This window comes from Prunus avium, chromosome 4 (assembly GCF_965620075.1).
Source record: "Prunus avium chromosome 4, drPruAviu1.hap1.1, whole genome shotgun sequence".
NCBI classification, from domain to species: Eukaryota; Viridiplantae; Streptophyta; class Magnoliopsida; order Rosales; family Rosaceae; genus Prunus; species Prunus avium.
The window spans coordinates 28356917-28384704 of NC_142287.1; the positions used below are offsets into that span (position 1 = coordinate 28356917).

At 36.5% G+C, this 27788-nt stretch overlaps 3 protein-coding genes and 1 pseudogene across 3 annotated transcripts; 2 read left to right on the forward strand and 2 right to left on the reverse strand.

Annotated features, from left to right (window-relative positions):
- The first annotated feature begins 5038 nt into the window (after window positions 1-5038).
- Window positions 5039-6091, forward strand: LOC110768970 (auxin-responsive protein SAUR72). Its single transcript, XM_021972858.2, has one exon. It carries the CDS (start codon window positions 5234-5236, stop codon window positions 5651-5653), a length of 420 nt encoding a protein of 139 aa, XP_021828550.1. The 5' UTR covers window positions 5039-5233; the 3' UTR covers window positions 5654-6091.
- A 5537-nt stretch (window positions 6092-11628) lies between these two features.
- On the forward strand, window positions 11629-12360 carry LOC148295167 (uncharacterized; annotated as a pseudogene).
- Window positions 12361-14867: 2507 nt separating this feature from the next.
- On the reverse strand, window positions 14868-17228 carry LOC110768976 (sedoheptulose-1,7-bisphosphatase, chloroplastic). Its single transcript, XM_021972867.2, has 8 exons — window positions 17008-17228; window positions 16688-16807; window positions 16350-16535; window positions 16104-16185; window positions 15802-16023; window positions 15564-15664; window positions 15382-15453; window positions 14868-15268 (listed from the first exon to the last, which is right to left on the reverse strand). The coding sequence occupies exons 1-8, from the start codon at window positions 17122-17124 to the stop codon at window positions 14987-14989; spliced, it is 1182 nt and encodes a 393-aa protein (XP_021828559.1). The 5' UTR covers window positions 17125-17228; the 3' UTR covers window positions 14868-14986.
- A 559-nt stretch (window positions 17229-17787) lies between these two features.
- Window positions 17788-25862, reverse strand: LOC110768975 (nucleolar complex-associated protein 3). The gene is made up of 13 exons (XM_021972866.2): window positions 25309-25862; window positions 24977-25146; window positions 24668-24858; window positions 24347-24555; window positions 23755-23857; window positions 23165-23328; window positions 22335-22473; window positions 21576-21752; window positions 21342-21478; window positions 19976-20293; window positions 19518-19657; window positions 19339-19436; window positions 17788-18529 (listed from the first exon to the last, which is right to left on the reverse strand). Exons 1-13 carry the CDS (start codon window positions 25473-25475, stop codon window positions 18017-18019), a joined length of 2526 nt encoding a protein of 841 aa, XP_021828558.1. The 5' UTR covers window positions 25476-25862; the 3' UTR covers window positions 17788-18016.
- Window positions 25863-27788: the final 1926 nt, after the last annotated feature.

Sequence of the window (27788 nt, forward strand, 5' to 3'; positions counted from 1 at the left end):
TTGTTTACGAATATATATATATATATATATATATTATTGAATATTATGATCTCATTTTTGGCCTTGTATGTGTTCAACATATTCTAATAATTCTAATAGAATTATGCCAATATATTTGGAAAAATATTTGGTAAAGAGAGGAGCTTAGGCATATACGTCCCTATAGATGCTTCTTTATAAAGTACATGCAGTGCAGGGGTACTCATTTCAACTTATTAAAGCAGGGATTTTCCAACTAGCTTGTAAATCTTCCACAGCCGCCCAAGCTACCTAGTGGATATAACTTTATACTAGGGTTAAGTTGCAGCCCCTAAATTTTGAATCTATGGACCACTTATACCTAGTTGCACTTGTTCAAACCATGTATTTATTGGTACGAATAAGTAGGACCTAGCTAGGACAACAAAAAGTTACTAGGAACTTAGTGCCACAACAAAAATGAGCCAATTTCGATCCAGTCATATCATGAGCTTTAATCTTTTTTATACGGGCGATATTGAAGGCCGGAAAAATCAAATTTAAGACCCTGACTGCATGAATAAATGCTCTAAATTACTTGAACTATAAGCCCATTTCTCATTAGCTTTAATTAGCTTTTTCCACAATTTTGTTTTTACATGTAATCACGCAAGCAAATCACGAGTCAATGAGAACTAGTAGGGTTGATCAAATATTTAAAAATTCAAGTAAACTTAAGAAGAAAAAAGACTTGCCTAACTAGTTCCATCCACAAACTTTGAATGAAACATATTTTCCCTAATCTTTGGTTTTTCTTGTCCATTTGTAGCACATCCAACCTAGCAAAGTTTCTTTCGTGTCATGTATGACATGAATATTAGGGAGGATGAGTCATTCAAACTTTAATTCTTGTGCAACTTCGCGCATGCACATCTTTATGTGTATAAAGATTATATAGTAATAATATTACTTTTGTGTCGTTCTTAATGTTTTAAACGTTTTGGATTACTTCAAAAACCTTTGGGTTTGAGCGCTAAATTTGTCAAATTTTAAAGTGAAACGACACTGCAAATTAATCTAGACCAACACAAGGGGAATAACTTTACACATGAATCTCGACTTTAGTTAATCTCGCAAATTCTGATTTTCAATCGAGGGAGGTACTATATCCATATCCGAATAAATTGGATTATATCCACTAGCTATACACCACTATAACATGTCGTTTTTACCCTATTTCTCCATAAAGCTACTTAAAGTATATAAATCTTTTACATTTAACCTAAATATGAGGATGGAGAAATACTTTCGAATTAAAATATTCAAGCTACTCCTAGATCAATTTCTACTTCCGCCCTTGACCAAAAGTACTGAAAGGACATCCTTCTCCAATTAAACAACAACATGCCGAAGGCACTTACCAAAAACCAAGCTCGCATAACCTAAATCTTGAGACATGTGTCATCACCACAATGATTTGGCCAAAGTCCCACATCAAAAGTTGGGCAACCATCCACTTCATTTTTGCCTGTAAAAGGGGAAAGATGCCAAGGTAAAAAGGTAATTAATCTTTACCTCATTCTTACTTTGCCAAAATCACATTTTACCTTATACTCTGCTGACTTCAGTATCAGAGAGCATTCAGCCGGTATCACACCGGTGCCGAGGTTTGGACGATTGCTTTGTCTCTTTAGTTTTTGCAGATTTGCTTACTTGCTCAAGGCGTTACTATCGAAGGTCCTCACCTTCCCACCACTTGCTAAAAAAACCACACTTCACCCCTTTTAAGTTGAATTCAGTTTTGGACATCAACAGTATTTGTAAATGAAGGACGGAATTGTATCGATATTGCTATAATGTATTGATAACATGTCGGTATGTTTTGTTGTTGACATGTTATTGAAAATGATATCGACGCGTTATCGATACAATATCGACAATTCGTTCTTTAATGACGAATATACATTCGTTTAAAAAAGAAGAACTACTTATCAAAACATGTCAAAAAATTAAACTCCTTGAGATTAAAAATTTGTCTTGAGAGAAGTTCAATGAACTAAGTTTGCATCATCAAATTAGACATCATATATGCTACAAATTTATAATCAACACGTATGTGGATAATTTGTGACACACGCATGTGGATAACTTGTGGCGGGCGATAAATATGGCACATGAGGGAAATTGACCTTAGCAAAATTATCAAATTATCCTAATCTTTGCTTAAATATTACACCAACAATATTCTGGTAAACCAGCCTTTACCCACTGACGTGACAAGACTGGCAATCGAAATGTGACATACATGGGACTAATCTTTGTGGGGATTCTTTCACAATTTTTCTGGTGCCAAGTTGCTCTGATTCCCCCACAAAACAAAATCAATCCAAAAAAATATTTTATGTAATGCACCTTTTTAAACCTTTAAACACAATACAATACTTTATCCCGAAAAAGACGAACACATAAATCGCCACTTTTTATCCGGGCTTTATAAAGCGGACCACAGGGCCACACGCAACGCACGACCACAGCGAGCACATCGGACCAGCGGCGATATCCCATTGGCGCGTTGATACAACGGGAGCGGAGGCCGGGTGGAGGGAGGGAAAAAGTGACACGTAAGAAAAAGAGGCAGAGGACAAAAATGCTTAAAAGCGTGAATCAGGAGTCACGGAACTGTACCTGCAACGGACTACGGAAAACACGACCCATCCGGAAACCGCTAATTGCGCTCCCTTCCTTTTCGCTTTGCTTTTTTGCCCAAGTCCTTTACCAGCGGTTTTAATTCTCACTTTGTCCCCCTTTTTAGGCCGGTTATTTTTACTGTTTTACTAGCTTTATACATAAAAACCTTAATATATAGGTATAAAATATGAAATGTTATTCAAAATCAAAATGGTAGATACGGGTTAAGCTGGTTGACCTAAACAACGTGTCCGTCATCTTGCATCTGAATTCGATTCATATTCCCGTACATTACAGTAACTTGATTATACTTACTTTCAAACACACTTAAACATAACGACCCGATTTAATAAAGGGTGGGGGGTTTTGTATATAATTTGTGATTAAATAAAGTAACTTGTTGAGTTAGTAAAGTAACACCTATTGGTTTAATTGTATAGGTGTTTTTAAGAGGGGACGAGTTTTGAGGCAAATAAGCAAAATGCCTCTTTCTCGAAGTGTCCTTTATAGAAACTTCCGTTGAGAAATCAACTGAATTATACAATTTTATTTCATTTGAATGGACCAATAATTTTATAGCAAAGTTTATTTGACCCAATTAAATTTTTGAAGGGTTTGCCGTACATTTCAAATATAGTTATATTATCTATTGCAAAGTTCACACATGCAATTGCGAAGTAGTCACTAAAGACTATAGAGATGTTGCATCATGACATGGACTTAGCTAAGTATTGTCTTAATTAATTTAAACTCAGATATTATAAAATGTAATTTCCACTTGCTCGCGTTTTCCATTTTATATTAAGCCATCCCAGTAAAGTAGAGGAAGCAATAGTTGAATAATCATAAACTTGCAGCATAAGTAAACCTACTTTTCTCAACTCTATGTGAGAGTTGCCATATTGGAGTTACGTGATAAGGTGTAATGAATTGTATAAACAAAGCGATATTCTGATTATACTATACGGAGTGGGGAGGAGAATCGAACTCGAGTGCAAATAAGAGGGTATATCATATCTTACTAAAATGCAAGAAGTTTCTGACAAAACCACACTTTTTTTTTTTCTAAAAGAAAAGGAAAGAAATTATGACATAAGTAAATACAAGAAGTTTCTACCAAAATCTAGGATCGCTTTCCAAAAACAATTAAAGGAAAAATCTGACCTAAAAATTGGGAAAAAGAGGCAATGCGATACTTTTATCGTGTCAACTTTGAGGCAGTCTTCGACTTTTGTTTGGTTCTCATCTGTTTGAGCAAATGGCAAACATGCCATAAAATCATCCCGTGAGAGTTTGATTTCTTGTGAAATGTTTTATTTTTATTTTTATGTAGGTTTCTTTTTGTGGCACCAAATGATTGGAGCATGCAAAAGTCTCAATAGCAACTTGTTTGTGCATCAATCAAGGCATCGATCTGCGCCCTAGATTTGCCTTAATCCATTGTTTAATTACTGTTCTTGACCACTGATTGAACCCCCATTGAGAAAGATAAATAGTAAACAACCAAGAAGGTAAAACAAAAAAACAAAAAAAAAGGATAAAGGGAATGTTTTTACTACCAAACATTGCTTAAATAACACCCAAATTTTAAAGGGAAAATATACATTCGTTAAAAAAAATTATTCTTACGTGACAATTAATGTATAGTTGTTCACGATTGATTTATTTGTAAGAAATACATTATGTGACAATTAATCGACGACACAATGCGCAGACTTTCTACATTGATTGCTCAAAAAAAAAGTATTTCGATTTTCCATGCCGATTTCTCACAAAAATGACTTTGCTTCTGGTGTTGATTTCTCAAAGAAATAATTCAATATCAATAAATAAATAGCATGTCGCACATTGTTATTGTCAGACGATGGTTCATTTCAGTGGCGTCACACGAAATTTTTATCGATTAAACGAATACTTTCACATCATACCATTTAGTATCCGCAATTTAAAAACCTTTGTGTTTGTGTACGGACAACATTCTAACATTCCAAGAATTATTGCACTATAATGTAACTTACGAGAAAATTCATAACAGTTTTTGAGTATGCATAGACAAAGATATGGGTGGATTAAGAGTATGATATCATAGTAGAATAGAAGCTTTCTTTTTCGTACTCAAGTTTTGAAAAAAATCAGATCAAATATGAACGCCAAACATCAAGTCTTACCTGCTAATGATGGTGCCCTATTAATACGCAATTAAAACCAAAAACGAAAATAAGATTAATCTACATTTCTGTAATCAAGAAATAAAGAAAGATGCATTATTTTAATCCAAGTTTAATTAAGGGTAAGAATGAAAATAAAATAAAGAGAAAAAAGAAAAGTCCGTCTCACTTATTGTACCTGCCAAGTACGCCTAATTGTACCTCCCAACCTTCTCTCATCATCACCTTTCCATGTCTCACATTACCTTCTCTCTCCCTCTCCTCTCCTCACCTTTCTTTATTCCCTCTCCTGCCCTTTATATATTCCACTTCTCCCCTCACACCTCTCACACCCACCACCACTCCATCATCTCTTCTTCTCTCTCTAAAAACACTCCTCTCTTCGGCTCCTCGCACAGTCCGTACACATCATCATCATCATGAAGCAGTTGATCAGACGGCTCTCCCGCGTCGCCGACTCGTCTCAGTACTGCCTCCTGCGCTCGGCCGACACGGCGTCGTCCCGCCCGCGCCGAAGCGAGTCGTTTCGGGTGAAGCTCCGCCGCCGCAGATCCTCCGCCGGCGAACCGGTGGTTCCCGAGGGACACGTGCCGGTCTACGTTGGCGACGAGATGGAGCGGTTCGTTGTTCACGCCGAGCTGCTGAACCACCCGGTCTTCGTCGAGCTCCTGAACAAGTCGGCTCAGGAGTACGGCTACGAGCAGAAGGGCGTGCTCCGGATCCCTTGTCACGTGATCGTCTTCGAGCGCGTGCTGGAGACTCTCCGCCTCGGCCAGCCCCCGTCTAGTGACCTGCACGACCTCCTGAGCTCGATCTCCGACGACCTGAGATCCTGGTAGATTCGGTAATTCAGGGAAATGTTTTGGCCTTTTTTGTAAATACGGTGGCGTTTTCGATCGAAGCGAAGCAAAAGAGTAAAGAGCAGTTGCAAGGTCCTTAAAAAAAAAGGTTTTTTTAGTTTTTTTTTTGGGTGTTGTAAAGGGAAAGAATACTACTCAGGCTTTAGAGTGTGTCTAGAAATGCTAGTGCTGGTCTCTCTGTATAATTGAATTACAGTCATGGCAAAAACGGAAAATACTTGTACTTTTTTGTCCTAATTTTTGTGTTGCTTCTTTCTCGACTTATTTTCTTTCTTCTTCCTGTTTGTTTCCCGGGAAACCTGGGGAGAAACGGTGAAGAAAATCATGTAACACTAAAATTGGGGTTCCGTGAGTGCCAATTTTCAAGAGGGATGATTGTCTCTGTTTAATTTATGGAAAATGGACGATGATTTCTGAGATTCAAGCGTTTTGGGGTTGTGATTGGTTTGTTTTCCGTTTGATACATTTTGCATTTCCCGGGAAGCCGAACGGGCAGGGCAGTGAGTTTTGGTGTAATTTCCTGGGCGGCAGTTGGAAGCCCATGAAGTTGGTACTAAATTACGGAACTGGGACTGTAACGTCCGCAGCGGATCTGGAAAAATCTCTGACACGATATGACCGAGTTGGCTTTTGTCTCTCTACTGTAATTTACGCGATCTTCGGTGGCTCTTTGGGTAGGGTGATAACTTTGTCTGTCTAGATTTCTGGTGAGGGTGTTTTGGTCAATTTCGCGGGGATGATGGTTTCGGTGGCTTATGAGATCATGGTGATATGCTGTTTTAACGGTTGTAGCTCAAGCCTGGCTGGCTGTAGAAGCACAAAGCACCTTAATTACAAGAAAATGTGTACATTAATATATTTTTGTTTTTGGCTTCACTGATTTATATTTTTGTTTTAGGGTGAAATATAAATTAGGCGGCAATAAGCAAAGTTGTGTCCTATGATATCGCATCGTATCAGGAGAAAAACTTATCTACAACAGAGTCTTATCTACAACAGAGTCGTATGTAAACACAGTTGTTTGATCACTCGAGGCAATTAAGTTTTTCTCCGATGCAAGAGCTTGCGCCTCGAGTTTCTCCGGGCGCAAGAATGTGTGAGAGGAAAAGAAGAAAGAGTACATTTACCAACTATACGGCCAAACATGTACATGAACATGCACATAATCCGGCAGTTAATCTCACCTAACACAAAATGATTATAAGAAACTGTCAAAACAATCTCATTCAACCCACCAACGATTTAGAGAGTCCAAATTAGACAAGTCTATATACACAAATCAAGGCATGCACTGTCCACCTAAAGCGTAGACACCATGATTAATGGCTTAACACATTGGCCACCTAATATGATTAGGTAGATCCTCATCCGGTAGGTCTGCATACTAGTATATATTGCTCTTGCTCTTGTTTTTGGGGATACAATATTCCAATTTGAGTTCACTAATGAAATTGCTAAATCTGTACGGACACTTGATTAGTAACATGTTTTTTCGGTGTTAAGCTTAATTAGTAACATTTGATTACATAGCTAGAGGCTAGAGCTAGGCTCTTGGTCTCTTGGATTAGTTGAAATGTAGATTGATTTTGGAGAGGAAACTTCGCGCAAAGCTTACCCTGCAAGAATACATTACTGAAGCTTGTCAAAGATGCTTTGGTTTTGTCTCTGAAACTTGTCAAAGGTTTCTGAGTAGGTGAGTTTTTTATTAGTCTTTTCAAACAAATGTACCAATATTACTTCAAATTTTATCTTGAGTAGGTGATACATATATGTCATCAGTCATGTTTATACCTAAGTATATATCATGGGGTTGATTATTTTGGATTTTAACTTTAGATAAAAATCAAGTGTGTTTATATTTTTTTGAGAGAACCTCAACAGAACGAGGGAAACTTTATTGATAAAACGAAGAATTACAATGGGATGACAAAACGCCTAACCCCGACTCAAAAAATCACATAATAATAGGCGTCCTAAATAAGATCAGGGGGCACCTCAAACCAAATAAAGTTGTCCACATTATATGTTAACGCCCTTAGACTTCGTAAGTGTGTATTGTTTTGCCATGGCAAAACAAAATCTTAATTTGAGCACAAACTAGAACGGAAAATACAAAGTCTACCTACCTTTCTTTAATTAGAGTAAAGGACATTATTACTATGCTACAAAGCCTGGTGATTACTAATTCCATGCATGGTCTTTCTTTCATCTAGTAACACCTTCATCCCTAAAATAAGGATAAAAATGAGTGTTTGAGGGATTAATTTCGTGTGTGTTACAATCGAGCTCAGAATTTATTAGTACTTATCTTCTCAAATTTGACAGATATCTCAAGTTCAAATTTTATTTTTCTATTGATTAAAGAAAAATGCATGTACGATTCCGTCAAGCCTCGGACTCGTACATTGCATAGGCATAGACAAGAAACTTTTAACCTTAGTGATTATACATAAAGCATTAATTATGGCTAAGTAGCTCATTAATAGAAAAATTAGTTCCAATGGACAAGAAGTACACAAAATGCGAGGGCTGTTACTCAAAGGAGGCAGTTTATGTCGTGAAGCTCCAAAGCAATTGAATTGTGCCGGGCCAAAAATTAAACATGAACAACCGTTAACTTGGTCCACATGGTTCTACGTACCATTTCGTTTTCTCTGTTTTTGTATCTGATTTGCTGTCTCTAATTAACACGTGTCGAGAGCTCGGAACTTGAGCACTTGATAACATGGATGTGTTTGGCATTCCTAATTGTACATTATATCATTTTTGGGGCAATTGCCAAATATGGCTTTTTTGCTTTGAATGGTGCACGAGACTCTTTTTTTTTTTTAAAAAAAAAAATTTTGTGGGAGGCCATTTGTCCATTCAAGTTGCCCAAAGCGGATATGCTCCCCACTCTGCATCCGAGTTCGAATTCCCTTCCCGTAGTTTTGATTAATTTAAAATAGAATATTATCGATTGTATAAATTAAAAAAAATTAAAAAAAACTCAGAAATCAGATTCTGATGAGTGTAAAATATATGTAATGACATATGAGTAGGCTAAGGTGGTCTCAAACAAGAAATCATGGAAAATGAGTGGTGGGAGAATATTTTGGTTTAAGACCCCACAAGAAAATTATTTCAATTTAGAACATTACTTTATGAACATTAATATATATAAATGAATTAACATGTATAATATATATGTGTGGACAGTGAAGAAGAAGAAGAAGAATAATTAAGCAAATTTTGATTGATTAAGGAGTCAATCAAGTGAAATTGGATTAATTGTGGACCCAAAATTCGATCCGTCTTAAAAAGAAAACAAGCAGAAATGGACAAGTAATTGGAAAAAGATAAGGTACCAAATCTCAAATCTATATGGTGGCAATTGCAAAACTGATCATCATGTGAAGTGAAGTGAAGGACGGGGCCTGCATGCTGGCCTTAACTAAGCAATGCTTTGGAGGCGTCACAAGGACGTATTTTTTACACCATTCATTGGAGTTTCTCTTTTTAATTATCTTTCTTAATTACGGATTAGTTTAAGTTTATCCATAATTAAGCTCAATCACTAACGACAGCTCATATATATATATTTATATATTTATATATCCTTATAGAGTGATTGATGTTCTATACACTTGGAGAAATTTCAAGTGTGAAACCAAACCAGTAAAGGGTATATAAAAGTGAAAAAGAATAATATCATTTAGGATTGTTGCTCATCTCTCCTCTGCAAATCCTTATCTTTTTAGAATCCCAGATTGTTATACTCAAGTAGAATATTAGAGAATAAGCTTAGTATATTTATATAATTAATATACCACTATATATATACTTAATTTTGATTAACTAATGTACATATATATACTGTATACAGTTCTCTCATTCGGATGTCTGCACGTTATTATTATGCGGATTTCATTGTAAACAGGGAGAAAGCTTTTTACCAACTAGGGTTATGCTAATTTGATCTCCCCTTACTTGATTAATCAAACCCAATAGGGAAAATAGTTCTTGCATGCTTACTGCATTTGTATATACAAAGAAGGCCAGACATATACACTAATAATTCTTGCCAAAACGCGTGATTCAAATCCACAAATCCGGTAGTATAAGTTTAGGCTACCAGACATTTTACAAAGGGAATAATAAAAAGGAAAAGGAACAAAACCGTACTAGGCTACCAGACATTTTACAAAGGGAATAATAAAAAGCTGGAGCCGTGGAGGTGGTGGAGAGGGCTTTACAGCTTATTATTATAAGACACAACCCATTTATGCCAGCCTATTCAAGTACGTACTTGACTTGTGTTGCCAGCTACATAAGCTTATAAATAAAATTAAAAACATAGGTTTCGACGTGGAGTTCATGATTAGCTAGAATGGAATTTTGTGACAGTTCATGTGTGTATAGAAATGTATTATTTTTCTCCAATAATCTTCATCACTCCCCATGAAGAAATAGAAAAAATAATTGAATTTTATTTTCAAATGGGTCATCATGAAGATCTTTAAAAAAAATCCAAGAATCATGTTAGATGAGAGATACTACGCGTCCCAGTGTGAAACAACTTGTGATTTGTTCTTCTGGGTTTGGGTTTATATGCAGGAAATGAGCCAGTCGAGATTATGGTGTGAACTCTGTGAAAATATTACATAACCTAATTATTATTCCAAGATTTGAAAAAAAAAATGTTGAAAGTATATGCATGCCCTTGATTTGAGGCCCCCCAGAGGCACATGGCATGCACATTTGGGGTTCAAGAACTTGTAATGCACGTTCTTCTTTGTAATCATGAAGCTATATTTCTGGGTTCTGTGGAATATTTTGAATTCTTTATGGAAAAGGATGAGCTCTGAGATCCGTGAAAATGGCAAAATCTCAGTCCGTACGTACAACAGAAGTCGATTGGGGGAGAAATGTCAAATGTGATGGAAGCTGCTTGTGATACGGGTCACATGCATGGATATAGGTATATAGCTAGCTAATTAAGCTGGCAATATTGACGAGAAATATGAGATCTTATAGGCCTTCGATCGGCAATTTTCCCCCTTGACGTTTAGAGAAGTTCACATGGGTACGTAATTCTTCAGCATGTCATACATTATACGAATCGTTAATACGTGACACTTCAAAAAACAGTCATCCTACACTCGTTTGATATATAATTTTCCTCTTTATATTATTTTGTTGTAAAAGAGGAGTACATAATGAGACCCCCTTATAACTTATTATCTATACTTTGATTAAATAATTCAAATTACTATTTTGGACTCAATAGAAAAAACTTTCACCACTTATCCTTATAGAATCCAAGGAAAAATAAGTGAGATTAACACAAATGCCTTTGCGGCCATAATAAGGCACCGAAATAAAAGTAGCGGTCAAGGCATATCAAATGTTTGATAGTAATTAGTGACTTTGTTGCGTAGTGACATAATGGCATTACTCCCATATAAAAAAATTTAGGGTTATTCGCAGCAATGGTCACTCAATTATACCCGTAGTTACGCTTTGGTCCATCAATTCAATTATTAGTTGCGGGGGTCACTCAACTAGGTGCTATGTTGCACCAGTAGTCCCTTCGTCAAACTCTGTTAAATTTTCTGTCAAAAATGAGGGTAAATTCGGAAATTCTTCCACAACCCTCCATTGTCGCAACCCAATCCTTGCTTCTCCTCTCTTGTACCAAAATCTGGGCAGAAAAAAGAAAAGAGAAAGACAACTCAATTGCTTCTCCTCCCTTGTACCAAACTCGCCACCCAATCCTTCCTCCCACCCCAACCCAGCACTCACTGTAAACCATCAACCATAAACATCCATCAATTTCTCTGTTTTTATATTTTGATTTTTCTATTCATTTTTAGGAAGGTGTAAGCATCTATAAAGCCATCCACGGCAAATACTTGCACCACAAACGCAAACAAAAATTGTTCTCAATTTCTTTAGCTGCCACGACGCCATTGATGGAAGCAGACGAAGTAATGGAGCTATATGATTCTTACTGGTTTCAGCTCGGAATCTTCGAAAAGCAACCAAATTCATCAAACCCATCAAGGATTGAAGCAGACCCGGTTCTTGAAATTGAAGAAGAATCATAAAAACCAGAGCTTTTACGCATCTCGACCCTCCTCTGTACCAGGTCCATGAGCGACAAATTGAGCTCCAAAACAAGCTTCAACTTCAGCTCCACTCCCTCACCAGACTCAGTCCTCCACAGACCAAAGCTCTTCACCATTCTCTCTGGCAAGGAAGCCACATAAGTTGAAACCCCAATACAAAGACATGTCGAAGAGTCGCCAAAGAAGATTACGAGACGGAGGAGGAAGAAGAAGAAGGGTGAGAGCAAGAGCTTGACAGACCTTGAATTTGAAGAGCTAAATGGGTTTATGGATCTTGGTTTTGTTTTCTTAGAGGAAGACAAAGAAGATTCAAACTTGGCTTCAATCATTCCTGGGCTGCAAATATTGGGGAAGAAGGACGGCCAAGATGAGGTCTTTGACGAGTCTACAATTCCAAGGTCTTACCTTTCTGAAGCTTGGAAGGTGAGGGATCAAAGAAAGAGAGAGAAGCCATTGATGAATTGGAGGTTTCCTGCGTTGGGCAATGAAATTGACATGAAAGACAATCTCAGATGGTGGGCTCACACAGTTGCTTCCACAGCTGCTAATCGTGAATTTAGCCTGCCTAGCCGCTAGGCGTGCAGAGGGTTTCTTTTGTTCTACACCAATGGGGTTGCAAATTTTAAGTTCGCTCAGAGAGAGAAAGAGAGAGAGAAAGGGATTGTTGTGGAGGAGAGGGAGGGGTTGTGGATGAATTTCCAAACTTACCCTCAGTTTTGACAGAAAATTTAACAGAGTTTGACGGAGGGACTACTAGCACCTAGTTGAGTGACCCCCGCAACTAATAATTGAATTGATGGACCAAAGTGTAACTACGGGTATAGTTGAGGGACCATTGCTACGAATAACCCAAAAATTTATGTCTTGATATTGTGAGTGTGGACAAAAGGAAATTTAGGGTTTAAGGTTAAGTGTTTAGGAATTAGTTTGATTCATATGTCCTCCCTTTCCTTAGGCCCTAGACACGTTTTAAATAATTAAAGAAAAAAATTCAATTAGCACTCTTCAAACTAATTGTATTAGCCCTTTTGTAGCTTGTGGCTGTTTTGACTGAATTATATATGCAATCCCAAAATTTCTAGAATTAATAAACTAGATAGATAGATACATGGATAATATGCTCACCCAATCAATCATACGAGCGCATATATAGAAAAGTTCACATTCAAGGAAATGAAATAAAAATGAGTTAATTGCTTGAATTAAGATATGTGTGGCCCAAAAATATATGAAATAAAATGAAATGTTTGATAATTATATCTTAACTTCCAAGAAAGTTGGCCAAGCGCCCACCATTCGATAGTCTTGGAGTTCAAGATTTGACTCAATGATTCGTAGTCCAATGTGTTCATACCTTCTTTAATTCAAACATACAAAAACAAGTATTCATCACCAAGGACTTCATATATATATATATACATATTTTCAACCTAATATATAAATGCCGGCCTTAAAGCTTATTATGATGAGCCTGCAGCACCTGCAGGCCTTACATTACATTAATCAAACTATATATAGCATAATAATTAATAAAATAATTTTAGTTATCTCTTAATAATTATATTAATTTGTTTGGATACAGTTGATGCACATGGCAGCTTGGAAATTAAGTACTTTGGGTTTTCTCAGCAGCAGTCGCAGCTGCCATGTTCAAAATATCATAACTCACCGCCAATATAAATGATCCAGAAGATGCAGCACATGCATGTTTGATGAATAATGTGCATGAAATTTATATATAAATATATAAATTAGGGTTTTTGAGTGAAGCCAAGGCATATTTCTGCTGTGGAATTTCAGAATCTTCATTAATGGAAACATGAGTGAAGAACAAGAACATATTTGGAAATTAAGGACCAACTTGCTCATCACATGCAATAGCTGACATAATTCATAGTACGATTTTCGATAATATTCTGATCCCATTTGTTTCAGAGATGGCATATATATTATATATTGGCATCTACAATCCTTTAAGGCTAAGGCTTTTCTAGATTTTACACACACATATTAAAATTTGGGCTTAGCCAAGTTAGCTAGAGCCGATATGCTTCATGCTACTCTGCATCCAAGTTCGAATCCCCCTCCCCGTAATTTAGATTAAATTAAAGTAGAATATTACTTATATAAAAAAACACACTCACATTAATTTGAATTAATTTGCTGATAATGTTGATAAATTTATTTTTCTCTGGCCATGGCAAGTGGTTTAAGCATAATTAAGGGAGTTTGTATTCCATATCTAGAGTAGCATGCCTAGCTACACCTGGCTCTGTTAATCTATTTAATCCAGATTTCTAGAATTAATGATCACATGTGGAACTAAACTACCATCATGTCTTTATGCCCCAAGTCTTTCCAAAATTGTTGATAGAGTATGGTTTGACGTGATCATATGATAGGAAAAGGAAAATAATAATGGAGATTTGGGCATTGCATTTTCATTGGGCCTGAAAATTTGCCCAAGCTTATCTGAAGGAATGAATTCGAGGCCTTATAGAATTTGCAGGCCTCAAATGGCTCAACATTTCTATTTTTGTTTATCTTTTAAATCTTGTTTTGATAGCCTACTATTTTGCATCAACAGCAAACTGCTTCTTGGTGGGCTTGCCGCTTTTTTCAAAGGCACTTTTCTGCGAGTGCACAACTTAAACAGATAGTCTTATTTCTTTTGGTGTAAATGTTATTCTTCTGTAGTCCAATGCAAGTGTAGCAATCTTTTTCCTACTCCAGGGATTTGTCCAATGTGATTTTTCCTAGAAAGGTTTTTAATGAGGCTGCGTTCCTACATGCAGGTTCATTTGTAACGTTTTCGCTGATGATTCTAATGATACACCCCTTTGTCTATAAAAAAAAAAAAAAACTTAAACAGACAGTTTTCTGTTTCTTCCATCAGAGAAATGTGTATTTGTTGTACCTCAGTGCATTGCTCAACTGGTGACTTGAAGCTTACCAGTTATCATGCGCACTTCTATCCATATATAACTCTTTCGTTAATGGATCTTAAAATTCATGGACGCTTATGTTTTCTGCTGATAAAATGTTTTTCAACAATTTTTACTTGATTTATACTTCTTAACACAAATTCAACCTTGCATCTCCAATTTCACAATAACTATTTGAGCTATATAGCTTAATTTTTCCAACAAAAATAGAAAAGAAAAAAGGGGGTGGAAATAATTAACCAAGTAAATGTTTGTCACTAGGCAGCAGCTCCAACAGGTACTGCTCCCTTGAGCCTGGACGATCCGTATAGAGTTTCTTCGAAGCGGATAATCTCGTTCTTGGATCCGTAAGCAACTTGAGTCCGATCGTCAAGATTAACGATCACCTTGTCTAGCACAGACTGGTGGCCATCACTACTGAAACCTCCAGCATTTTCAACCAACAAGCCTAATGGAGCTACCTCAAACAACAGTCTTAGCTTAGCCTTGGTAGTTGGGGATATCACATTGGTGAAGATACCCTTCTCTTTTACAATAATCTGCAAACCCGATAATTGTGTGTCATTTTAGATGCATTATCTTGCTTCATGACTAGAAATTAACAAAACTCAGGCATGTCAAAGGGTGTTAATTAATTAAGATAAGTAAAGACCTGGTTAACATCTGGAACCATTCCTCCAGTGTATCTCAGTGTGTACTTCTCTTTCACATAGTAGTCAATCAGCTGTTAAATAAAAATTCAAGAAATAACACCATGAGTAAAAAAAAGAAAAGAAAGTAGCATGTCTTCTAAAAACACATCAATAAAATAAAATTTAGGAAAGCAGAGTTGACCTTGCTGTAGTCAGGGTTGTCAAATGTGGCTCTCAAATTTCCAGGGGAGAATAGCTTTCCTTCACCAATTTCTGTTGTCTCCTTAACATGTTGCCATTTTCCTAACCAATGCATTTTGTAGAGAAAATTAAGGGAGGCCATGTATTAAGTTTGAAATTTATCATAGAAGTGAGCTGATCAAATCATTGTTGGGTGAGAACTTTATATGAGATTTAATTTTGTGATATGAAAAGCAAACCTTCATCAAGAAGAAGGAACTCATGGGTGCCAGGGAAGCCTTTAACAGCAAGAACATATGTTGTTCGAGGCCCATAAATCCCCATGGCTGCAGCAACTTGATCTCTTCCTGTTATCCCAGTTAACTTATCTCCTGGCCACACCCCAAAAATTGTCCCTACAGTGAAATTTGTGTCGACGATACTGGAGCCATCAAGTGGATCAAAGGCAACACTGAATCCACCTGTATATGTCATGATTAACTAGTGAGTAAATGTTCAAATATATATTAAATACATGAATTTCCATATAAGACTAGCAAACCTTCAGCTGGGCCTCCCATGTCTTGGAGCTCTGGAACTTCTTCAGAACAAGCATATTTGCAAACGTGTGAATAAGTTAAGGCCTAGATGTTGAAAGACAGAAATCAGTTTGGACAATATTTTGAAGACCAGAGTTTACAATCAAGTTTGGTTTAGGAGAAGTAACATGCATTGAAAAAAGTATATTTCTTCTGCAAAATTCAAACTATCCCTTTTGTGCAATATGCATACATAGATTGAGTCTGACCTCAAAAAGAAGTTTATCAGCAAGCATATCCACAGCAAGCTGCTCATCTCCAAAAGAATTGACACATGCTGTTCCTCCACAAGAAGCTGTCCTCACTTTAAATCCAATGGTCCTTAATGCTTCCCCCATTGATATCAACAATGTGATCAGTTTCTTATCTGGGGTTGCCTTTGTTAAGAATTCTTCCTACAATCACAAATTAATTGTTTTTTTTAAATTAAAAAAAAAACTTGTATTTAAGCTCCATAAAGACCCTTTTGCCTATACTGGTTGCAGCTCTTTTTATAAGCCAGTTTTAACTTTTAGGAAATAACATGAGGTTTCTTTTTGTATCTTACCAAGCTATCACCAATTGCACATTTGGGTACACTGGAACTGTTCTTTGACTTTAAAACTCTCAGGGATGATTTTGGCACCATACGCAATGATTCCCCAAATAGAGAGCTTGTTCTCAAAGCCTGCCATGCATACAAAAATCCTTTAACAATATGTATATTTCATTCATCCACCATTTTCATTAGAGCACCATTTGGGCACGTATCGAAAGAAGAAGTCCATTATATATTGGTGTATATTCTCAAGCAGCAATTTGTACTAACTTGGCCAAAAATATCTGCATGCATATATGTCTGAAAGTGAAAACTCCATGTGTTAATACCTTAGAATTGAAAGATGAAGAGATGGAAGCTGGAGAGACTAGGGAGCTTGAATGCTGAGATGAAACATTACGCACTGGAAAAGCTCCTCTGGCGTAGCATGCAACACTGGTCTCCATATTTGACAGTGAGCTTCAAATTGAGCAAAACCAGTTTTTGCAAGAGCTAGCTGTGCTGTGCTTTCAATCTATTTTCCTTGGGCATGGAAACTTGGAATGAGTAAGGATTGTAGATATATAACCAGCTAATAGTGTTTTGCCACGCGGCACATGCTAAGTTTATAAGTTGAAAAGGGGGAGTGGGCTGAAGTTAATTAGCATCACTCAAATATCTGTGGCTCTGCTCTGGTCCCATGAAGAGATATGGTTTAGTTGAAACCCCACTTATATGGCTATGTATGTCACATTTCAATGCAACTGGGAGCTCCACTGGTCATTTGTTTTGTGCTTTACTAGTGGGTAGTTAATAGGATCTGTCAGCAATTTTTTTTATTTTTTTTACAAGCAATATTGAGAAAAGGAGGAATCGAACCTATAACCTCGGGTTTAGGGTAATAAAACCACCAAGTTCTTGTTTTCCCTTAAAAACCATCATTCAGAATATCCGCAGCATATCAAGGCCTAATAACCATAACTCTGGAGCACTAAATATAAGCCAAGAATGTGACGCATCCAATGAGCTAATTGATAAGATCTGTTGCTTTACGAATAGATTTAGGAGCTAAATGATGGGCTAGACACAAATTCCACATGTGATACAAAGATGCACGCATTATCCAAGAATATCATGAAAATTAGTATTCTTTAGAATGAGCAAAATATGACATCTGAATCCGAAAGGAAGGCTGACAGAGATCACTGTTACAATCAAAATTTCTCCTGACCCGTTTCACATTTCCCTCTTCAATTTTTCATTTTTCATTTTTCTTTTTCTTTGAGGGTCTAAGAGAGAGTCAGGTTCAACTGAACAAATTCACTGAACTTTTCTACGGAACTTGCAAGACCAAGAATGTTACTTGACAGTCAACAAAGTTTTACTTTTCTTCGTTTTTGGCTTTTTATCCTTTTCCTTTTGCTGCTTATACTCTTCATATAGTTGTATGGATGATGTAGTGTCATCTAGCTCAGCCCTTAATCTCCGATTCTCCTTAATGTCACGAAGAAGCATGAAATGAGCAGAGAGTTTCTTTCTCACATCATCTTCATCGATTGAAGTTGTATCTGCAGAAGGTTCTATCACAGCTGATACAGAAGGGTCACTTCCTCTTTTCCTTTTGTTATTTGATTTTTTAATGTCACTCGGTGGCTTGAAAGACTCTGGCCTCTCCAAGGAAAAGTCTGTGAAAGCTTGTTGAGGAGAGATGGTAGAGAGATAAACCTGGTTATGAGCAGTGTTCATGCTAGATATACTTGAAGCCATACTTGAGACAGCTGGATGATAATGCTGGGTTAGAAGATTGAGTTCCCAAAGGACTGAAGCAAGAGCACCACTTAAATTGGGGTCCGAAGCATATGGGTGATATTTCTGTGCATCAGGAGGGAGAGAAAAGAGAGAGGGGAACGGGTGTTAGATTCAGGATTATAATGAGCGTAAGCACGTAATGATGCCAAATGTACCAAACCAAAATCACATATAAACTAAAAAAATAATTATATAAAATCACTTTATTTAAGATTACTTGCTGAATGAACATGCATGATAGACATTTCTCATTTTTATATCACATAGCATTCTGCACAGAGTGAATAATGCACTAGCATCATTTGAACTATTGCATGCGTTTGTGCAAGTTTAGGTGTAAGGTCTTTCTTCCTTTTTCTCTTTGTTTTTTCTTTTCCCTTCCTGCTTGACAAATTAACTAGTGCATTCAACTGGATGAGTCTTTAATACTACATTTATAAGACTTCAGATTTTGAAGTGAGGACCACTGTGAGAAACATAAGCATGCAGAGACGAGAGCAAACGAAAAGTTTATTTGTCTAACATCCACATGGGAGACTTAAGGCCACACAGACAAAGTGAGTAAAACTTTATCAGTGGTATCATGGGTTCATGGGGAATTATTGAGGCATCCTTGAGGGAAATTAAAGGACTCCAGCATGCAAAACGATAGTTTTGGCCTCTCTACTGTGGATTAGAATTTAGATAAAAGATAATTCTACAGTTTTGGAATCCAGACCTGTAGATCAAAATTTAAATAAAGCTAATTCCTTCACATGATAATCAAAATGAAAAGAACTTGTGTTTTTGGAAATTTATTTTCAGAAATACAAGCTGGCCGCAGGCTCCAATTCATTAAATATCATGAAGCAGATGTTGGCATGAGAACTTACAGCAACAGAACCTGACACTGAGCCACCTCCAGCATCATTTTCTAACAGATTTCGGCACTTGACATTCTTCAGAAGAAGATGCTTTAAAGTAACCAAAGCTGCAAAAGATTCAAATGGGGAACAGGAATAAGAAATCCATAACAAGATATTGATAGCTTTGTTTCTAAACAAGAACATACCAGCCATGGACTCTGCAGATCCGGAACATAATGAGAATGTGGCCAAACGCTTTACAAATGCAGCAGCCTTCTGCATGTCATGTTGTCTATCTTCACACAGCATTATCTTCAAAGCTTCAGCTAATACTTCACCCTGATCTCTGTTCCATGAACATAACCAGTAGGAAATTTTTTTTAGGTAAGTCATTAGTTGAACCCACCTAGAAAGCATGCACTTATACTAGTCTCTAAGGTGACAGGAAAAATCAATACACCCATTGCAGGAAATAAGCTTATCACAACAAATATTCTTAATAGAAAGATGCAAATTAAGTTCCAGAACTCCAGTAAATATGGGTATAGGAATTTGAGGATGTTATTTTCTTCATCTAAAATGCACAAAGATACCAACTAGATGCCACAGAAGGTAGAGAAATGTTTTAACACCAAAATTTGACATTAAAAAGTTTAGTGCAAACCTTCCAGGCCTATATTCAAGTATAATATTGTAAAGCTGAACGAAGAAGTCCTGTAGATCAACATTTAAGGCATCAAGATTGCTCTTCATCACTTTAAATGCAACAATGCAGCAACGGAGGCGCTCAGATACAGTCAAACATTTTGAAGTATTCTCAGAATCGCTACCACCAGAAGCAAGCTTTTTCAGATAGTTTATAAGATCCCCCATGAAATCCATGTCAATTAGATGCGAGAATTTTCCTAATCCTTTCAGACACGGAGCAAGTAAAGGGTGGGGCTCAGATGCACCAGTAGATAAACTAGCATTTGCTTCGGATCTGAATGGAGAATCACAGGAAATTATTCAATACATTTGAAATCTGAAATAAAGGGAAATTGCAAATCCATAAACTACCCAAAGAAAAAATTATAAATGCTTTCCACTTTCAATCAAAGCATATCTATGACAGACTTCAAAACTGAATATATCTCCCATTTCAATCATCACTCTCAAAGTAGCCATTTACTGTTTTTGGATACCTAGTTCCTCAAAGCAAAGTGCATGCATATTCGTAAACAAGCTTATCTGAGCTTATGCCATTTAAAATATCACTCAGAAGATCATTCATGTTTATGCATTTATCAACATTATGAATGAACTGTCAAAATATCAAAAGGTAAAAGATAGAAAATTATAGAAATATGGTTGACCAATATGAAAATTACACGAAAAATGAACTGTTTCACAATACAGCTATATTTAATGACAACGTAGCTTGAGTGAATTTTATAAAGGACGGAATCAGATACCTACGTTCTTTATGGGCTTATTTGAGCACTTAAGGAACAATCTCTTGAGGGTGATCTGATTGCGAAGGAGTTTTGAGCTAAATGAAAATGATTTCTTGTTAAGCACTTTTAGTTTTATGCCAAGATGGACATATTCTCCATCTTTTTTCTTGTACTTAATAGTAGCGAATTTCCAATCAGAAAAATTTACAAATCCTTTTGGTCGTCAATGATACAAAATGTGAAAATTCACTTCTACAAGGAGATTCTTCCACAATGCATCCATTTACCAGTATCACACGCTGTATTTACAGAAAAAGTAAACATGAGTGCCCCATAGTGCCCATAGACAGAGAAGCCATTTTTCCTGATACCATGTGATCAGTCGTCTCTCAAGTTTTAAAACTCATGTATGCTAATGTATATGCTTAGTTTACAAGCTTGTAAATCTTCTCTTTAAAAAAATTAAAATTATTTGTACAGACTACAAATAGTGAGCAATCTGCTCTTTCTTGCTCTGGTTTGTCTTTTAAGCTAAAGCAAATTCATAGGATATCACAGATCCAAAGTTATCAGAATCATGATGCGCAAACAAACCTGGAAGCTGATGACTGCATTGTATGTTTCAATATGCGAAAATATGTTTCAAACACAGCAGAAAGTGCCTCTGTCTGCATTCCTCTCCGCTCCATAACATCTGGGGTCAAAGCAACAGCCTTGTAATCAGCAACAACCTGTGTATAGCATTACAAAATTCAAAAGGTTGAGAGGAAAAACCACTGAAACAAGCAAGATCAAGAAGTCAATGGATTTTGCAAAACAGAAAAACACCTCCTCTCTTGTCTTCGTCAATAACTCTTGCCTACTCCTTTTTTTGTCATTTTCCTTCAATTGACGTGCCTCCTCATAATGCTTTTTCTTCTTACTTTTTTTGCTTTGGGGTTTATGTTTCTCATCATTTCTTGCAGCCCTCCCAAGATCCTCATCGAATGACAGAGACAAGAAAACCTGCAGAAGTACTAACAATAATAAGCATGGAAGGAAAAACAAAATCCACAAGAGTTCTTATTATACAATATGATTCCAACACGAAATTCATCTTCCCATTATTTGTAGATTACTAGGCAGAAAAGCAACAATTTCCTATCAACAATCATTTGTTTATGTGAACCTGTGTATGACACAAGTTATGGTAACATATGTAATTTCAACTGACCAAATGCATTATGTATTGCAGCAAAATTACCAGAGAAAATCTATATCCATATACATTTCTGTACTGTAAAACAGTAAAGCTCCTTTTAAACAAAACTCAAGAAATATGCCATCTAGTTGGCTGAGCATGGAGTCCAACGGTAGATGACGGCCATAAGTAAGGAAATAAAAACTTTATCTTAACTCAATATAACCCTGATTGTAACCCTATAAAACTACAGCATTTGATCAATAATTTTCTTTTGGCAGAGGGATATAGAGAACTGGTCTTATTTTCTCCTAGTAATGGTTAGGCAAGATTGTCCAGTATTGAGTTGATCGGCACAAAAATTGGTTAAAACAACATAAATAACAAATAGATAAGTAATCTCATGCCTCCACAGAGTCAGGGTGTAATTGGCAATTATGAGCTTTCACATGATCTGCAATTAATCGAACAGCCTCCACAGTTGCTTCACCACCATGTTTTCCCTCGTTTGTAAACAGTGACTTGATGGAAGAACAGCATAGTTTCCTGTTAAAAAGTAGTTCATAGTTAGATGAATGAAATAGTAAAAGAAAACATTGGCTATGATCATGGACACAATATATTATGAATCAACCGAGAAAAGTGACACGTATCGACACAGACATGAGAGACGTGATACACATGGTACATGGACATGAACATGAACGTGTCATGTCAACTTCATCCCAAAAACGATCACACATCAATACATCTGCAGTTTTTTTATATTTATATACATATCTGTTCACATTCAAACAAATCTTTATATGAGAACATTATTCTTAAAAAATAATTATGAAAATAATAACCATGTCTAATTTTTTTGACAAAAAAGGTCGACACCTTGGCAATGTTGAACTGTTTCTAGGCGAAAGAAGGTATTTTAACACCCATGCAGTCTGCAGCCAGAAACATCATCAGTCCTTAACCAAGTTTAGAATATTTTTCCCTTTTGTCAGATAGAATTTTAAATTGAGACTCTAAACAAAGAACAATATTTCCACTTGAATGTTTTGTTCAATCCTAAAGTATAATAAATGCTGGCTAATGCTCATATTTAGAGTTAAACTGTGTACTCCAACTTGAAGATACAATCATTTTCCAAATTCTTGCGTCGATCATGACCTTCAAAGACACCTTATAAGACTACTTACCAAAAGGATAAATTAGGGAACAAAAACTAAAGATAGAGCAAAACCTTACAACATCATCTGGGGAGCCTATGTTTCTGATGACAACACCTAACAAGCTCTCCCGGTAGTTGAAGTGGGGTGCTGCATCAAGCAATGTACAGATACAGCGAAATGCCACATGCTGAAATGAGGACTGCTTTTCTAATGCTGCCAACTTCTGCAGGTATGCCTAAGAATGTGCATAAAAGAAAATTTTAACAGGATTTATAAGGACAACAACACAAGTTAACTCAAAATTTTATCTACCACTCTTCAAAACAAAATTGTTCTTCAAATTTACAAAAATCAACAACATTTTACAGGTCTTTAGGTCTTTTTTAAACAATGAACAAACCCAGTGTAGGTTCAGTGATTGGTCCAATGACCCAAACAAACTTTACATCCCCAAAATCTAAACAATACAATATCATCCATCAAAATGACCACTAAGAAAAAGAAACAAATTTACAAATGGCAATTGGCATGATTCAAAATCCACTAGCTTAATAAAACTAACTAATAATTTATTTTGTTCAAGGTGTAGCAGATCCATCAGAAATCAGAAGTAAGAAACAAAAACCATAACAAGTAACCAGGCATAGAAAATATTGCCAACCTTGTATACAGATAGCAGTGTTGATTCATAAAGCCGCATTTTCTTAACATCCTTTGAGACCTTCATTTCTAGCTCCTTCTCAGTAGGAAGCCTAATCCGATATCTGCAATACATTCATATAAGAGTTATAGTCCAATGCTGAAATGCAGACAGAAAAACAATGTTGATCATGATTAAACATGCACAATGGTTTGTGGGCAAGGACACAAGTTTCATGTGTCAACACAGACACAGGGCGTCCAACACCTCAACAGCCAAAATTATATAATACCAATGTTTATTCTTAATTTGAAACATTTAGCACATATTTACATGTGCTCGGTGTATATTCTTCCAGTGAGAATTAATAAAAAAACAATAGACATGAACATGATAATTGGAAATATTAACGCTGTAAAGTTTCTCCAAAGAAATCAGACCACCACAATTCTCCTTTATTTTGAGAGGCTTTTTCCTCCCAAGGATCCAAAGGTGTGACAGAAATGGGTAGGCACATGTCCTAAGGCGTTTGTACACCACATTTCATACTAAAGAAGAGTTCTACAAATCATAGAAGATCAATGTACATCATGGAACAGAACTGTGGTCTTACCCAGGAATAAGGTCTTTAAAAACAGCCAACAGAGATAGGAGTCCAAGTTTGACAATGGCATGATTGTTATCTTTACAGATCTGTAATATCTCCTTCAGAGATTTTATATTAGAAGCTGGATCAGCAAGCAGCGCGATTCCCAGCTCTGCAAGTTTGTTCTTCTTACTTTCAAAGGCTTCTTCAGCTGTAAGATCTTCTTTAACCTCAGCCTAACCAAAATAAATAAATAAGTATTTTTTATGTGATACACAGATAATACAGTATACTAAATGTAAAACTTAGAAGCAAAACAGAAGAATAATTAGTCCAATCAGATGATACCAGCACTGCTTCTTGTGGTGTTTGTTCGACTTCAGGTTCAGCCTCCTTTCCTTGTTTCTTAGCCTCTTTCTTACTTTTCTTAAGCTTTGCCCTCCTTTCAGCCTTTGTCAGCCTAACTATGCTTTTATCTACAGCACCAATGGCTTCCTCTTCAGTTGGATCGTTTTCAGATGCTTTTGATGCCCTCGTTGCTGCATCATCACAAGAATTTAAAACATGCACACTCAGTGTACGTCCAAAAACCTTCCAAAGACAGCTCCCCCAATTACCATCATCCAAACTAGAAAAAATAAAAAATAAATGAGGAACCTGTTCGATAGTAGAGTTGTCCATCTAAGGTTTTAACAGGAAGAGCATCTACACGATCAACTTGAATCCCAGGATCCTCTTTTTCTTTCTGCAAGGATTTCCTTTTTAAGCGCTTTTCATACAAAGCTTCCAAAGCATCCTCCTTTACATCAGCAACGCGTGTAACATGCCTTTGTTTAAACATAAATGTAGATTAGATGAACCCAAAAATGACATTGAAATCAAAACTTTGAAAACTTAGGCCCAACCAATGAAAATTCAGAGGTATGTAAGTATTAAATTTTAAAGGAAATTAAGGTTCAAAAGCACGAAATAAGAGAAAAGGAACAAACTTGGTGATGGACTGGGTGTCTAAGGTGGAGAGAAAGCCAGCGTATTCTCGGTTTTGATCGACAAAGTCCCTGTCCTCGTCCGAGACTTCAATTTCGTCCTCTGAGACCTCCGGTGGGAGCTCAGGAGGTAGAATGATCCTCTGCTTTTGCTTCCTCTTCGCCACCATTCTGTACCTAAAACCCTAGGTGCTTGTTGGTAGGGTTTTAGACAGAGAGAGAGAAACTGAAGATGAGTCTCAGCTAGTTAAACTTTCGACTTGCTGACCCGAAAAAAACACTTTGGGCCCACTTCAGTACGCTTCGGCCCATATTTTATTGCTCGAGCCCACTAAAAGTCTCATGAGTTTGACGGCAAGGGGTAAAAGTGAAAAGATTTTGAAAATTTTCTGGTGATTTTGCCGGCAACCAAAAAGAAGAAGAAGGAAGAATGAAGAAGAAAAGAACTTACCAGCTTTTGCAACTGTTGCGAATCTTCAGTTGCAGTGTGCGTAGAAGAGGCGGCTACGTGAAGAAGATGATGTTAGGCGCCCCAATTACAATACGCACCGTTTTAGGTGCAGGTTAGGGGGCTTATGTTTTTATTTGGTCTGAAGTTGGCCTACGTTATAACAAAGTGTTTTACACCATTTTTATGTTTGATGCATTCATTTGGGCCCAAGCCCAAGAACTGAAACAAGTATATGGCCTAGAAACACATAAGGAACCAGAAATTTAAAATTTTGGAAAATAGAACAAAAGGAACTTTAAAATGCTAACGAATTTCAGTTCATCTAAAAGGATGGGATTTAGTCTGGAGCGGCATTTTAGTTCAAATTTTATGAACGAAAGTTTGTTACATTCACGAATAAAACATATAAAGTTTACAATTTCTTATATGGCTAACCTATAAAGTATAGTGTGAATTAAGTTCATTAGAATTGCCAACGGGGTATAGCTTAGTAGAAAAATGCCTTGACTTATAGATCAGTGATCTTAAATTCGAACCCCCATGGCATCTTGATAGTTTGTGCGTGAGAAACCCCACTCCCTTTGTAGTTAAGATTATCGCTTGTATTAGAAAAAATAATAATAGTAATTGACAAGCATCCTCTTTTCATTTTGTTGAGTAAGTTGATTAAACTAAGTTTAATTTTTACCATTTGTCTATTGATTTGGTGGGTTAAATTTGCATGTAATTTAGTAGCACACCATATGTATTTCTTTTCACACAAACACACACGTGCAAATATTTTCACAAACAAAAAAGCGATAAAACACTGCACATTAATGTTATACGACATTGCAACAAGATGATACCATAGGAAAGAAATCTTGTGGTCCATTTCTCATTTATTGCTGCTGCTTTTGACATTTCAACCCCTACTCTCCTCTAATAGATTAGGACCATATTTTCCAAGTGTGACATTAATGTGGAAGGTTTATCTAGTTGAACCAATCTCATAAAGATGATGGTGACAAACTAAGCATTGAAAATGGGCTCTTGTGCTTCTTTAAGGTTTGATTGGGGCAAATCTTTGGGTGGGGAATGAGAATGTATATTCTAATTCACACTGTGCTTTTGTTGTATAGGATCCAATAATTTATGGATCACAAAATGATTAATTACACACTCATCAAAAGAGGTTAATTAGGACTTTTTTAGATTAGCATCATGAACTATAACATACTTCAACCATTCATTAAGAATGAAAGTCTTTTATTTTTCGTACAATTTTTCATATCATATTATGTTCTTAGAAACGTGTGCTTAAGGATATAACCTAATCGTTGCTTTTTGAGAAAACTCTAAAGAAAAATCCCTAGTTGCCGTCCTTTTTGGGTGTCGGCGGCCACCCTTCCTACTCCATTCCCTTTCTTCTCCTCTCATCACCTTTCCTCTCCTTCCCTTCATTTTCCCTCTAGATTCTTTGTATTTTGTATTTTTGTTTTGTTTTGTGATGTCAAAGCAGTTACCGTGAAACTTAATCATCATCATGATATAGTTCCTGTCTTTTGGCCCATGCATGCAAGGATTTGGCTCTAGTTGTCACCCTTCAATATAGATTTGGAGCTACGAAGCGGGGATGATGTCAGGTTGTGTCGGGTTCAGGTTTAGCTGGTGCAGGACTATGGGTTTAGTAGGTATGGCGTTATGGCTCTCTTCGGATTGCCCAGAAGGATGTGTAGCGATGGTCTTATTTATTAGTTCGTTTTAGTCTAATAATTCTCATGAACTCTTTGGGAGTTTGATGTGGTTTGTTTTTTGTTTAGGATATTTTATTTCATGTTGGCATTTGGCTTCCGATACGGATTTGTCGTTTCGGTTGTTGCTCAACATATCTTTATTGCAAGTTTGAGTATATGTGCTTCTGGTTGCTATTTCAGGAATTCTATTCATTTTTTGGGTTGTGCATATTCTCTCAAGATCAATTCAACTTTGTTGTTGTGTTTGGTCATTGGAGAAGTTGCATCTATATTCAGCACCATAATTGATTTGTTTT